Source organism: Tyto alba, unplaced genomic scaffold, assembly GCF_018691265.1.
Source record: "Tyto alba isolate M040663 unplaced genomic scaffold, T.alba_DEE_v4.0 Super-Scaffold_2, whole genome shotgun sequence".
Taxonomy (NCBI): domain Eukaryota; kingdom Metazoa; phylum Chordata; class Aves; order Strigiformes; family Tytonidae; genus Tyto; species Tyto alba.
The window spans coordinates 17,692,615-17,708,390 of record NW_024881282.1 but is presented as its reverse complement, the minus strand read 5'-3'; the positions used below and the strand labels follow the sequence as shown (position 1 = coordinate 17,708,390).

General features: G+C 42.2%; 1 protein-coding gene across 1 annotated transcript; it reads right to left on the bottom strand.

The window, feature by feature from the left end:
• Positions 1–1,592: 1,592 nt before the first annotated feature.
• RAB39A (RAB39A, member RAS oncogene family) lies at positions 1,593–12,439 on the bottom strand. Its single transcript, XM_032990833.2, has 2 exons — positions 12,048–12,439; positions 1,593–4,322 (listed from the first exon to the last, which is right to left on the bottom strand). Exons 1-2 carry the CDS (start codon positions 12,368–12,370, stop codon positions 3,896–3,898), a joined length of 750 nt encoding a protein of 249 aa, XP_032846724.2. The 5' UTR covers positions 12,371–12,439; the 3' UTR covers positions 1,593–3,895.
• Between the last annotated feature and the right edge of the window lie 3,337 nt (positions 12,440–15,776).

Below are 15,776 nucleotides of genomic sequence, written 5' to 3'. Positions count from 1 at the left end.
TGCAGATGTTTACTATTGACAATTGTGTTTTGATATTTAATGATTTCTTAAACAGTCCAGCATGTTTGTGGTATGGTTCCATGCCCATGTAGAGTATAAACCCTCAACCCTCCTTCCTCTCCAATGATGAATAAGGTTGCTGTGCCAGCTCCTGGAGACAGGCAAGGGTGAAGACTTGGAGAAGCTGATGTCATGTGGTGGGGTCTACATCTGGGAGAAAAGTGCTCTCCCTGGCTGTTAGTTATGTAAAAAGAGTGCCATGAAGCATGTAATCTATAAGGCAGCTGAAACACTGGGACTGAAGTATCTGTGGGCACGGTGCATCCACCTGTCTTTTAAGTCAGGCAAGTTGGGTACCTGCAACAGTTTGGCTGTGGCAGAGGGGATCTGAGCGCAGAGCAACTGCAGTGTACATGGGTGCTCAGTCAAGCCTGCATTATTTTCTGTGAGCACAGGACAGTCACCGGCTTGAAGTTAGATTGGTAAATCTGTTCCACACCAAAGGCATAAATGAATAGTATGAACAGATGCTACCTCAAAATTTTTTCCTAGGTTGATTCCTAGGGTGTGCGGCTAGGTTCTGCTTCTCACACGAGACAGAAGCAATTATAAGCAAGCAAAAATATCTGAAGAATTCATGTGTAAAATATTTAAATGAGTAGAGGAAGATATTTATTTCCCTTTATCAAACTTAAAATAAAAGCAGTGAAAGTTTAAACATTTTAGGAGTCCAGAACAGTATTTTATATCCATTCATTTGCCAGGCCTATGAATCCAAATACAAACTGTTTACTCTTTCAACAGTTTTTTTTTCCTTTTCGTAACTGGGATTTACCAAACTTTAATTTTCAAACTTGTGATGTTTTCTTAGTAAATAATTTCTACTTATTCATTTGGCTGACAAATGCGATTCCTCTAATCTCTGTAATTTCTGGAAATTTCATTCTGGTATCAATATTTGCCCTTCCTTGGGGGAAAAAAGAATATACATGCACTGAACTATAATTTGATCTACAGCTTATTCAAGCTGTTACTTATATACTGTACTGCAAAGTACCTGAAAACAAAATTATATATTTCAGCAAATCTATTTATCAGACATTTCTATTAACTGCAAGTGTGTAGTGAGAAGGTACAGTAGTGGTTTAATGTATCAAGATAGACAATGTTTGAATTTACATGTTAATCTACATTTTTAGGAATTACAATAAAACAACTATGTGCACAATACTTTAAAATGCAGTGAACTTCTCTTCTACTTGCATTGACAATACCAGTTCCTTACACATTTGAATCTGGTTAAAAGCTCTATTCCCCGTGTAATAAATGTGACACTACAGGTACAACATTGACAGCAGAGATCATTAAGGCTCTGTTCTGATGATTGTTTATTTCTCTGTGCATACCTCCCCTCCACTCCCCTCTTCTCCCAGTCCCTTCTACCCCAACAGACCTGATTTTTTTTCATACAGAATGAAAAGCTCATTGGCTCCAGAATATTCAGGAAGAAAAGTTTAAGATAAAAGTTTTTAACCTGAAAGTAATGAAACGTGTAATGAAATGTAGATTCATAGTAATAGCAATACCTGGTACTTATAAAGCTGTTTTAATATTTTTAATTTTTTTTTTTTTTGGTATGGCAGAAGAAACCAGTATCCACATCCCATGGTGCTAAACATTCTACAACAGGTAGCACACAGAGGAAGAGTCCAGACTGAAGATCATACAGTCAGATTGGGTCTCAGCAGTCTTTGCGAATTCGAGGAAGAACGATCATCTCTATTTTTGAGATACAGAAGGTGAGGCACAGAAAATGTAAATGCCTAGCTCAGAAACACGCAGTGAAGCAGTGGTAGACTTTGGGTCTGTTGACTCCCCAGCCACCGATGTATTTGTTGGCCCATTCTATCCTCTTAAACAAGTAAGAGAAGATCTTCTGAGATACACAATACAGGCCTATATCATAGGGGAATCAGTGTCAAATGCACACAGCCTGATTCTGCACTACCTTTTAGCATTTAGTAGTCACGTTTACTTTGTAAAGAGGGCCTAAAATGCCCTCAAATCAGAATTGATTTGGTGTAAACAACCAATACATGTAGTTTAATAGAGAATCAGGCTCTTGACAATTACTTTGTGGCATGCTGAGACTAGAATTAACTGTTTTAATTGCTAATGAATTAAGGCTGATTCCTGTTTATATTAAGGCCTCTGTATCCTTCTATGACAGTGTAACTGTGCCTCAGTGCAAGTGAGACTCAGGCCATTGAAAAAATTAACCTTTCAGTTCCCTTGGAATTGAGTAATTTTAGTGGCCCTAAATGAATAAAATAACCGGAACCAAACAACATGTCTCCATATGATGGAATATTTACAAAAGTATTGTAAAAGGACCTAAAAGTAACCCGAAAGAAAAAGAAGTATATGTTTGTTGAAGAAAAATGTTAGATTAGTTAGACTTGTTGCCTGGTCTTGAAAATGGAGAATTCTAACACGATAACACACCTTTATATGAAGATAACTGGCTTGATGTTCAGTGGTTATGAGTATGCCCAGATAAACTGTAGATGCTTATCAACTCTGGAGATCAAGTCATCTTGTTATACTACTACAATAAAATAGCAATACACTTATTTGGTATTTAAGTGCTAGACATATAGGGCATAGTTTGCATAAAGCTTGTGTGTGTTATATTCAGTGGAGCAGGAAGATGACCTCAAGCTCAGTAAAATGCCACATGATCACAGATTTCTCCTATTATTATTGTTACTAAAAGCTATTATGTGTTGCTTTCTTAGAACAGGGGTTCTCCAACTTTCCTCTCTGTAGGCAAGCATTATTTTAGAAATTTTCTCCTCTCCAAACACTCTGTTTATAACAGTTTTGGTTTTAAAACCTTCATTTTTGAGACAACAGTTTTGTATTTGCTGGCTGAGAATAAAACAATCCTTGCTCTATTAAAATTTAAGGCCTGGGTTCCCATGGGCTGCAGCACTTTTTAACTTATTTTTACTTCTAGTTTGAAGTAGATTTGTTTTTTAAAGCTAACATGGAATTTGTTTGTGTAAATTAACATAATTCCCTAGGCATCAGTGTGGCTATGATAGTTAGCCAGCTGAGGATCCGGCCACCAAAATGTAACTCTGGTGGTTGGGAAATCTGTTTCGTATACAAGTCAAACAACAGCTGGATCATATGTGGTATTACATTTAGTTTCATTGGCAATTTAGAAAATATTTAATAATAAATTTCATTGCTTCTATTCCCCGTTTTCGTATACAAATAAATCATCTTTTCTAAAACATTCTTTTTCTTTAGTAAGGCTTGTATTCGTAGTCATATCAAAAGTGTTTGCTATTGGAGCAATCTTTTAGCTTTCTTTCTTTCTTTACAGTTCTCTTTATTATGAAATTCTATAGCATTCTAAATTTTAATGGTCATTAGCAACCCTGCACTTGAGTAAAGAATCACATTAGAAAAGTATACGGTATAATACTTTCTTGTCCAAATCTAAGGCAGGATAAACAAAAGTAATGCATGAGCTCATCTGATCCTCACCTAGCAAGCCTTGATTTTAAACAGTATTCAAAGCCCAAGAGAGGATGTTGTCATGACAATTATTGCACTTTCTCAGTGTCTTGCTATAGGATTAGTTTTTCCGTTAGCAATATATAATTTCTTTTCCTGAAGACCACACGAAGTTATTGTACTCTGAAAAGGAAAAAAGCACTTAAAGTTTTATGAAGTTATGACCTAGACAGAAGGATACAAAAACAAATTACCATTCTATGATTCAGCTATGTCATGATCTAATATTGTTCCAAAATTATTATTCTGCTATTTAGGTTGGCATCATCTTCTGAACACCCGATGTGCTCTTTGGCATGCTACAAATTCAGCAGATGCACTGTCTTCTGGGTTTTACAGCTTCTTCTGATGAATGTACAACATTTGGAACAAAGCCGCTCTTGACACCTTCCCATCCATCTTGTATTGAGATTTCTCCTTTTTTTACAAGTTCATAGATGTCTCGTGTAAGAATTGTAAAGGACTCTTCAACATTCGTGGCATCTTTTGCTGAAGTTTCTATATATTTCATACCACAGTCAGATGACAGTTTTTCAGCTTCTTCTCTTGTAACCTCACGTTGTGACACTAAATCACATTTATGTCCTACTAACAGAAACACAATCTGAAAGGGCTGCACATGCATTTTTGCTTCTTCTAGCCAGTCTTTCACATGTTCAAAAGATCGTCGATTTGTGATGTCAAACACTAGTAAGCCACCCACAGAATTGCGATAATAAGATCGTGTTATTGATCTGTGAAGAAAAAAAAAAAAATTTAAAATACATTTTCCTTTTATTCATAAATAGATTACTTTTTCATGTGGCAATGTGTTTTTATCTACTATAAGTTTTATGAAATATCTTTGCTTTTTTAAAACTAATTGGAATTTACTAATTTAACTTCTACACACAAAAATGTTCCTTCATTTTTTTCTTACATTCAAAAGTCACGTTCTAAACATTCTTGAAGCCTACATCTCTAGTGCAAATTTTGAATGCTGAATTATGCTGCAAAGTACTCTTTATTAGCAAACTGTGGCGCAAGTTCACCAAATAAAAAATATATATTTATTTCTCATATACTTGTTGTAAAGTCTCATATACTTGTGTAAAGTCTGCGTCCTTCAGCTTTATACAAACATGCACTTCACTTTGTTCTAATCAATTATTTCAAACAAATATGCAGGCAGGTGTTGAGAAACCTGGAGCATTTTACCAATATACAAGCATATCATTTTGTATTCCTTGCAGAAAAATTCTCTGATAGAAAAGTTCGTACAGTTAATCATAATTCTTTGTCCTTGCAGAAGTCAACAAGTAACAGACTAAGAAAGGAAACTGCTTAAACAAAACAGTCCAAAAGTAACTGAGCTGGGCAAACACACACTTGTTACAGCACTGGCAAGGAACACTTCTGCCTCCAGCAGCTCTCTCACACAGAGGTTCAAAAGACTCCCAGGACTGGCAATAGATACTTTCTACTTTTGAGCCCTCTTTATTCCACTGGAAGGAATTCTGAAAGAAGGAAGCCCTTCTTCTGGCTGAAAAGATTTTTAATATGCTCTAGAAGAATACTTGTTAGAATGTAGAGAGAGAGAAAGATACAGGGAGTAAAAAATGATTGTAAGTCTCCAATCACAGGCAATAGCGGAAAAAGGTGAAAAGAGACATTTTAAAGGAATGGATGCAAGCACCCATTACTAGCGCATATATATATATATATATATATATAGTTAGTGTATATGTAAGTATTGTCCAGCTGAAGTGAGGTGCACAATGTCTATTATCAGTCATTATTTGAAATTATAATTTAGCCAAGGATTAATTACATTTTATCTTGTAATTATGAAAAAGATGCAGCCTCAAAACTTCTGGAATCAGGATGAACTGTACACAGTAAAATATCTTTCCATAACAGCAGCTCCCTCTGATTTTCAGTTCACCGCATGTCATACAGTGTTTTATAACAATTTAAACATAGAGGTATAATTAGCAGCTATAGTCATATTACAGATAGGTAGGTGCATAGCTAGATAAGGCTTTTTGGCATATCTATATTTATTTAGTCACAGCAAACAGCATTTGAAATGGTTTTATTTAGATAACAGGGAGGGATTGTTTGTGCTTATGTTTAGAAAGATCTTTTCTATGTTCCCAGCAAGAGAGTCCATGGAGTCTCTGAGCAGTTCGAATGTGAAGACAACAGGATCTTACTCTCAGATTAACTGAAGTACCCTGGATATGAAAAATGACACATGATTTTGCAAAATTATTTGACAGTAAATGAAGGGTGCCACATTTTGGGATGTATTAAATAAAGGTGCCATAAAGATCTATTTCAGGTTTTCTTAAGCTTTTTTTTTTTTTTTTTTGCTGTAGAGCAGTTGCAAACACAAATGAATACATTAAAATAATTAAAGTGGTCCTACAAAGAGCAGTGAAGAGAAGCAGGTGACAAAAATGGGATCCAGTTTGGAGAAGTGGAAGCTAATACAACTTATTTTAATTTAAAAAAAAAAATCTTAAAAATACTTGTGCCAAAGAAATGCATTAGCCAGGGAAGAAAGTAGGTTAGGATTGAAAATGCAGTGCATCATTTACCAAGCATTTCTATAGAGTACAAGGTTATATCATGTGTCTATGATCGGGAATACTGAAAAACTGCCCTCCATGTGTTACTGGTTGCCTATACACAGCAGTCAGAATCCTCATCTGTTGTAACTCACTTCTGCAGAGATATGCTAATTTACACTAGCTGATGATCTAAGCCATTATATTTAATTATGTGTACGTATTGCCTGTAACAGAGATGATTAAAAAGCATCTGTAACTTTGGGCTGTACCTCACAAAAACTGGGTGAACATATGGGAGAGACAGCAGTCGTTTTTTCTGTATTTTTGGTATGTATAATTTGAAATTAGTTTTATCATTACCAAAAAAAAAGGTTGATATACTAGAGAGTCTTTAGAAAACAGTAACAAAAAGAAAAAAATAATACGGATAGTTTTAAAGATACATGTTACACACAATACCATGTTATGTGATTGCCTAACATCAGAGAAAAGGATGATATTTGTTACAATATGGTCTACAAATATCCTAATAGTTTTAATATTATGGTGAGTTATTATTTTCAGTTATATTTTAAAAGAAAGCACTCCTGACAAATAAGACAAAATTTTGAAGCAGAAAGTTTAGGACTTCAACTGAGAAAAATATCTGGGCACATGAATGTAGTAGGTTGTTCAACATTATCTGAAACATTTTACAGATGCAAAATATTTGAGTTAAATATGAGAATCAGAGAAGATTAAGTATAGACATATATTTTCAGTGGGCAGCTTAGAGTTATTTGGAAAATGAACTGTGTGAAGTGGATGTACTTCTCACTTACTAATGCCCTGTATCACACCTAGGAAGAATGAAAGAGCATTGACTTAGATGGTCTAGCAGGTGTCTTTGCTTTTGGTTTAGTTTGTTTTTTTCTCTATAAAACTAAGTGCAAGGGCAATATATATGAGTGTGGGCCATAGACAAAATCAGACTGGCCTTTCTTGTGTTCTTCCACAAGCAGAGAATCCACTTACATGATTACACACACTGTGGTAAGTGCTGCAGGATCAGACTTTAAAAGCAAAATGAAGTTTTTAACTCCCTTATTATTGTCACTTTTTGAGCAGAAGGAAAAAAACCCTAGGGTCCTGCAGGTTTTTCAAGTCAGGATGATGAACTTGTGACAGGTCAGGTTTGATGTAGTCCAACTTATTCATAAAGGATATTCAAAATTCCATATCTCAAATTATTCCCGTGCAGATCCTAAATTCTTGTTGAAATGATGGCTTTTTGTGTAAACTTTGGTTCAGCTAATTAATGGCATTAAACTAGCATTATGGAAGGGAATGTGTTACGTGCAGAACCATGATTAGTTTTCTGTGGGGAAGGAGGGAGAGGGGAGTACTTTCTTTAGTCAAGGGAAAGCCTTAAATTAGGGCCAGGTGGGAGTAGGATGAAAAAGTAATGGCCAAAGAGCAGTCTTTCTTCTAAAACTGAGGAGACATCAATGAAGCCCGCCATCTCCTTCCAGGAAACTATTCAGAGGAGGTGCTGGTTGGAAGTAGGAAGCAAAACTTCATTCAGATTTAGATTCTGGTAAATCTGCCCATGATTTTGAATGAAAGGAGGACTGAACTCTTAAATCCATCCCTGCATCTGTCTTTATTCATGTGTCTTATCTCTCTGCCGACAACACTTCGTCTTCTATTCCTTCATACTCAGTACTTCCTTGCTGCCTCCTCTCAGCTCCTCTTCCACAGAAGGCTCTGAACCCTTCTCTAAGCAACAGCTAATGGAAGTGCCCAAACCCACGTGTTTGCCTGGGCCTTGTTCATGGTGCAAGCTGGTGTTTTGGGAGGGAGTTTGTCTGCTTCCCATGGCTACACTAAATGAAAGGAAACAACCCTCCTAATTAATAGAGGTGACTGTGACCCCATGGTGACCAGAGGCCTGTGTGGTTGTGCAGCTCCTCTTCTTTCAGGCTGCAGATGCATGTCACACCAGCCGCTGATGACGGGTGTGCTACAGCGTCCATGCTAAATATGTGAACTGTTATACCATCTTTGCCTGAGAATTACAAAAATTGACATAAGCACTATTGAAAAGGTAATTTTTATTTTCTCCCCCGCTCCATATAGAGATTACAAAGCTCCTTATCTATGCTGTTGTTAAATATGGACTGTCCTAGCATCCTCAAGACCATCCTAAGTTTTTATTTTCAGCAAGAATACCTGTATGACTAATACTTTTGCTCATTTCATATAACGCTTGGGATTTGTAATAAATGAAAAGTAAATACAGATAAAGGGCTGGAGAAAATCAGTTTTTCCCTATTAGAACATGCTAAAAAGGTGAGACTGCACTAAGTATTAAAAGGGAACTGCAACACTGATATTGAATGCTGTATGTTTCCTCCAGATGGTTCTGTATTTGAAACTGCTGGAGGTGAGATTGCTCCTCAAGAAGTTACGTTTTGTAATGTACCATAATGATATGTTAGAATGTTTTTCCAAAGGATAACTTTGAAGTCTTTAGTTTTAATTGGGAATATTTGTTGAATGCAGATCCTAAATTCTTTTGGAAATTATGACTTCCCATGTAGAGTATGTGTTGGTTCCACTAATTAATTCTGCCTAAACTACCATTATGGAAGGCGAAAATACTATCTAGAACAGAAGTCATTCCCTTAGCTTAATGTAAATATTAGGTTCAAGATGCAAGACTCTAATTAATACTTTAAAGAAAAACCTTGGTAAGATGATGGTCACTGAATATTTTTTTTCTAAAAATGAATGAGGAGATGTATTAATCACATCAGACTGTGGCTTTAGGGTGACTTTAAATTGGTCACATTGTTTCTTTCTATGATCTTACTGATCTTTACCAGATGAACCAAACTTTCACTAAAAGCTTTATCTAATTTTGAAGACTTATTTTTATACTATGACTAAAGACTACATTGTAATGGTATTAATTTTTAAAATACACATTGCTTACTCAAAAAGAAGAATAAGGATGGTGTTTTATTTTTCAAGCCATGTGTTAGAAACGGAATGTATCTAATATCATGGTCTACTAAAATGTGAGTAAATATAATTGAGGCATCCCCACAATATTTTGCTCCTATGTTCTTGAAATGAACTCTCAGTCTTAGCACCACTATCAAGCACTTTAAAGCCTTGGAAGTTCCATGATTTAAATATATTGTTGGATTTATTAACAAGGAAAATTAAACAAACAAGCAAACAAAATCACAGCAAAGTAGACAACTTGAAACACAGCCAAAGCAGCAGACTGCTCTAAATGACAACTAATCTCAAGATAGAAAGAAACCTAAACTGTATCCCTCATTTACCTTAGTCTGCATTATGGACCTCAGTCTATACCAAGCCAGTCTGTAGGTTCTCGTTCTAGTAAAGTGTTAAAGTTATTGATTACGTTGCTGTTGTCTGTATGGCACCTAGCACAACCCGAGATTCTGCTTAGCGATGCCTCACTGATGTCAAAGTAAATATAGTCAGTAACAGCCCTGTCTGAGCTCAAAATAAGAAAACTGCCCAGCACTACTGTTTGCAGCTTGCTCACGCTTGTGGAAGTGGTGAGAATTACTTTTATTTGAGAAGTAATGCAAACGGTGCATGTTAAAGATGATTTCTAAGACCAGCCATGAAATCCAGTTCAAATACAGCCACATCAATGAACTAGACACATAAAAGAATTTTTCCAAAACAGTTTCTCCAAGAAATTAAATGCTCTCTGAAAGAGAGTGATGGCAGGCGTGTCACCCTTTACTTTTCCCCTGGGAATTCCTAATGCCCAGGATCAAAAAAAAGGGGGTTATTAAGCAGCCAGTAGTTTGCCCTGCACACAGGGAACTCCCCAGGACCTTTAAACCCAGGTTTTACCTCCTCTAAAGTCCCAATGAAAGTGAACCAGAGCAGGACTGGGAATCAGAACTGCAGACTGCTTGGCATTCCACAAAATTAGATTACTTCTTGGAATAATTAGTTCTTCCTGAAGACAATATTTGCTTGTGATCTGTAGTCCTCTCCATTAGCAGAAAACAGAATGTGCAAGATTTTAACCTGTGGTGTATAACTTAGTAAAATATTTATAATTTACTTGAGTAAGTATAAAACAGATTACACAATAAATGCTATGACATTTGGTACCCAAACTGACAAGAAACTCTTAGCAGAAAAACAAACACAAATGTTTAAAACTACTTCCTTCAGTTTGTATCTTCTGGGTATTAGAAAAAACACAGATGTATACTAATGGTAAATTCAAAAGCAACTGACTGCATGACTCATCACTGTATACTCCCTGAGCCTTCCCAGGTTAAAGGATGGCTATCATTTAATTTAAAATGTATGCAAAATTCTTTGCATTTGCATTCCTTTCAGTCAAGTGCCTTGTCATTGGCTATCCCAGCTATTTGTCAACAAATTTGAAAAAAAGATACACATTCTAAGTCACTTATTTACAAGTATTTGATGTTCTTTGGTGAAAAGCACAAGGAGGGTGAAGAATGCTAAGAGCCTGCTATTTTCACTGTTAATTTCTTTGCTAACCCTTCAGAGGCCTGCCTGCAAAAATACATATAAAGTTGGGACTCATGCAAGCCCAGGAAAGTTTTTTGTTGTTTCACTGTAATGCTTGTTATTGAAACTAAAAGGTAAGATGGTGAAATCCCACCTCTTCAGCTGAGTGCAAGAATCTGCACAACTGTTGCAGCGGAAGACAGAACATAAAAGAATCGATTCTGGCCAGTGAAGAGACCCATTTCAACCCTCCTGCTAGCATCCCAGTAACAACAAGTGCGTAGGTCAGGTACCACATAGATGGGCTATGCGTTAGCCTCCCACTCGAGTTCAGACCTACTGAACCCCAAGTCCAGACTAAAATCCGTACACAACTTGCCTAAGCGGCAAGCACTACAGATAAAACAGAGCCACAAGAATGAGTGAACGACAGTACCAGTTGATATGTTGGGGAATGACCATGACTCTTTTGGGGCAGGAAAAGAGGGTAGTTTTGCTACCTGACTGTGACAGAGAAGAGAAAGGAGAGGATTTAATACTCAGTGCAGCATTTGAGCTAGATTAGCTACACTATAAATGATAGAGGTATTAGTGAAGGCTGCTGGCAACCATCAGTGCAGAGCAGGTGCAGAAGGCAGATAAAACACTAATAAGGGACTGTAGCCGGCTGCCCAGCGGCTTCCACACCGCCAAGGCTGCACTGGTGCTCGCAGTGCTGCTGTGCTGGGAGGAGGAAGAGCAGGGAGGTGGCCTGGTCTCTCCAGATTGCATGGGAGGGAGAGTTACGGCAGAGGGAAATACTGCAGGGGAGGATGAGTTCGGAGGTGATGACAAAGTAAGAAATGTGGAGTGAAGCAGGGGCCTCCTGCTGCAAAGAAGGAAGAAGATGAGGAGGAGGGTTTGCTACCCTGGGTCCAGGGCGTCAGGGCAAAGATGGGGGAGGAAAGGAGAAACAGGGCAAGTCCACTTGTTACCCCCTAGTGTGAGCCGGGAGGAGAAGGGTAGCTGTTCCCTGGTGGGTGTGAAGGGAAAGGCGGGGGGAAAGGGGGAAGATCCTAGGGGGGAACTGGTGGGCAGTGGGGTGAGAGGGAGGGTGGGCCATGGGGCTGGGGGGCACCAGCAGGCAATGGGGTGGTGAGGCTGGATGGCAATGGGGTGGAAGGCTGTTTGGGGCACAGCAGCTAGGGGTGAGTGCAGCAAGATGTGCGGGGGGGGTGGGGGTCAAGAGATGTGTTGAATGATGAGGATACGGTGCTGGGAGGGCGGTGGGGACCGGGGCTGCGGGACAGGGTGTGCCCGGGGGCCGGCAGGTTTGGAGGGCGGGGGGGGGGGGGGGGGGCTTTGGGGGGGTGGGTGTGGGGAAGATGCCGGGTCCAGTACCTGAACCGCTCCTGCCCCGCCGTGTCCCAGAGCTGCAGCTTGACCCTCTTGCCGGGCTCGATCTCCACCAGCCGGGAGAAGAAGTCCACCCCCACGGTGGGGTCGGAGTGCAGCGGCCCCGGGAAGCGGCCCTCGGTGAAGCGGTGCAGGAGGCAGGACTTGCCCACGGTGGAGTCGCCCAGCACGATCAGCCGGAACTGATAGATCCAAATCGCCGCGTCCATGGCGGCCCCGGCCGGGCCCGGCTCCGCCTTGGGGCTCTTCCCGGGGCTCCTGCGCGGCCGGTGCCTGCACCGCGCTCCGATCGCCCCAACGCCCGGCATCGGCGCGGCGGGCGGGCGGTGGCGGGTGCGCGGGGCCCGGGGAGCCGCTGCCGCGGGGGGCAGGACGGGGCCGCCGCGCCGGGCGGGGCGGGGCGGGGCAGGGCGGAGGCCGGGTCCCCCCGCCCCGCTCCCGGGGCGCCGCGCCGGGCTCCCGGTGGCTGCCCGGGAGGGGAGGGGCGGGGCGGGGCGGGCGCTGTCCCTTCAGCACCGCGCGGCCCCGCTCCGCCCCCCGGCTCCGCGCCCCGGGCCCCGGCTGCCCCCCCCGCCCCGGCCTCCCCCCCTCCCGCCGCCGGCTGCGGCCCGCCTCTCCCGCCCGCTCTGCGGTGCCGCGGCCGAGCCGCCCGCCGGGGCCTCCCACCCTGCCCGTCATCTGCGCGGCGAGACGGGCCCTCCCCCGCGGCGGGGCGCGGGGCGGGGCGGAGGGGACCGCCGACCGGCCGGCCGCCGCCGTGCCGCGGGGAGGACGGTGCCTTGCGGCCACTGCCCGCGCCCAGGGCCCGCTTCACCCAGCAGAGCAGCTCCAGCCGTGGGCAACAAGTGCGAGGTGGCGGGGGGGGGGGGGGGGGGGGGGGGGGTTCGCAGGAGAAAGGGGAATGCTGGCGGCGGGGGTGGGGTGGGGGGAGCAGGCCGGCCTGGAAAAACGGGTGAGAGAGAACGGGGCTGTTAAAACGTGAGATCGGCAAAGAAAAGTGGGAGCAGAAAGGGAAGGAGCGGAGGAGCCGGATCAACAGATGGAAAAGGGGCAGAGAGCTGAAAAGGAAGCTGTCTGGCGGGGTGGGAGCCGCGCAGGGGCTGCCCCCAGGAGTGCGAGCGGGAATGGGGGCAGACCAGCGTGTAGAGGAACAAGTGCCAACTGGTAAAGATGGGCCGGGCAAATGGCGAAAGGGAAAAGGAGAGTTAGCGATCTAGATATTCCCAGAGAGAACCATGCAAACCGTCTTGAGAAAAGGCGTAACACTAGAAATGACAGGGACGTGCACCCTTCACTTCTCAGTGGAACAAACTGCATCGCTGGGGCCTTTGTGAAAGTGCCTTTACCTACAGTAATAGAACAATTCTGTCAGTAGACGTGCCTGCTGGAGAAATTTCTTTGGCCCCGTGGCATCTTCACCTAAGTATCGTGTTATAAATCTGCTGAGCAATTGATTCCTCAGATTTCTTTTAAAGTCTCAGGACCACATGGAATAAAAAAACACTTAACAGTCCTTAGAAGGCTGGTAAGGGCATTAGAGCCAAATAAGCAGAAATCCTAGCACTTCTGGTAAACAGAATCGCTGCAGCTTCTTTTGCAGATTGGGCTGGGGTGAGGGAGCCGGGGGCAGAGAGCCTGAGAACCGAGCAGTGTAGGCTGGCTGAGCTGGGAAGTGGGTTGTTGCTGGCAGAAGGTCAGCAGCAAGTGGATATTGATATGAATGGGCACTTTGATAGTGAAAAGAACAGGGAGAGGAGATGGGTGACTTTTTTTTTTTTGTTTTTCACACAGCCTGCTGTTTTCCTCTGTTAATGTCAGGCACGGACGCAGCTAAAACCGTAACCGCCTCTGGCTGTTTAGGGGCGGATCTGCAACCACATTTCTGTTGTAACTCTGTGGGGCAGTTTGTTATGACAAGTATTCTCATTGCCCGAGTCTGGTTTTGTTATTCCAATGTGTTATGTGGTGGCCAGTGTGAGACTTTTATGTTTGCCCCCATAGGCTTGGGTGTGAACCTTGCAGCTCCACAGTGTGGATGCATGAGACCAGGGGCGCCTTGGCCCTTCACCTGACCAAGGGCAGGGGGAAGTCAGAAGAGGGGTTTGCAAGCACCACTCGGGATATCACGTCCTCTAGTCCCAAAATGAGTCTGCCTGGGATCTGCAAGTGTGGCTGGCCCTGGGAGACTCGGCCAAGCGACCCCAGAAGCTTCCAGCAGAGACTTGGCCTGGCAGCCCAGAATTTATATAAGGCTCAGCCAGGGGCTGCCAGAGGGATTTATCTTGCTGTGCACGCTGAGCTGAAGCCGCAGGATGCTGCCTGCTCCAAGAATCCAGACTCCCTAGGGACCTTTTGGGCTGGCCAGTCAGTCCCCAGGACTTAGTGATTGGGTGTCATGTGGGTCTGTTCCTCCTGAACTCTGCACATTTCTCCCCTCTATTTTCACCAGCTATTCTTGTAAAAAATAAATTGAACATAGCTTGTACTTGCCTAGTTGCTCCTTTGAATAACAATAAACCAATATTAACTCAGATAAATGAACCTCAGAAGGGTAAAATCAGTCCAGTTCTTGCAGTTTTACACAGGACATGATTACAGGAGATTCCTAGGGATCTTTTCTAAGTGTTCTGACAAACCTGGTGCTTAGATACAAGAAGTATTTGCATGCGAAACAGGAATGTGAGGTATGTGGTATTAGTAGCTCTGAAACTTGCTGATTTCAAGTGGACTTTGCTCATTATATAATACCTATATCCTGCATGGATCACCACCCTGGCTAACACCCATAGGTCTTCAAAGCCTCAAGTACATGCTCTCTGGCTTAGACACACAGCAGATTGCTGCCTCTTGAGCATCTGGGCTAGAAGAACCTCACACTAATGAGTTACACAGCTCATTTCATTCCTAACAGGTGAGCGAAGTCAATTTGCCTCCGGCATTTACAGTTGAGCTAAATATGTTTGCAAATATTTTCAGGCTTCCAGAGTCTGATCTGTCTAGCTAAGCTTGTCATTGTAGAAAGACAGTGGTATATAAATTCACATACAGCCAAAGTACAACCTTATACCTTCATCTGGGACCTTTTGAGTGTCATATGTTAAATGCTACCTAGGGAAACTGCATTTGTTGTGTCTGCTGTGGAGTGGCCAAGGTGGGTGAATTTTATCTTGAAGTCATTCAGTTTTTGTTAGTTTACCAGGGAGTAGAGAGGCCCTGAAAGCACACAGTCCATCACAGACACCTCTGACCAGCAGTCAGAAGAAGTGATCAAAAATGGGTATGCTTTGAGGAGCTGGAATGGTTAAAGAGGAGAGGTTAAAACAGCACCATGAACCTGACTTTCCTTCAGACAGTCTTCACCATTTGGGCACTGGCAGCTTGAATCTGCTGTTCTCAGGAAGGGGCAATCAAACCTAAATTCTGGGAAATAATAAAAAAGCCAAACAAACCCAAACTTCCAAATCTACTGCATTATTAGACATATGATTGCACTAAGCCATGAATCCAAGAGCTTTCAATCTAAAAACTCATACTTTCTTTTCATGTTTTTGACTTGGCATGGATTTTTCTCATCCTTTGGTGAGTAGGTCACCAGAGATTACACAGATCACAGTGCTCCTGAAGAACATGCACACGTGATCACATGGAAGTTTAGAGGAACATGGATGAAAGTAAGTGATTGTCAACCTGGGACTGAGAAACTATGCTTTCTGC

Coding starts and splice junctions, on each gene's coding strand:
- RAB39A (XM_032990833.2), bottom strand. CDS start 12,370: ATGCCGGGCGTTGGGGCGATCGGAGCGCGGTGCAGGCACCGGCCGCGC. Junction 4,323..12,047: donor GCGGGGCAGGAGCGGTTCAG/GTACTGGACCCG, acceptor TTTTCTTCACAG/ATCAATAACACGATCTTATT.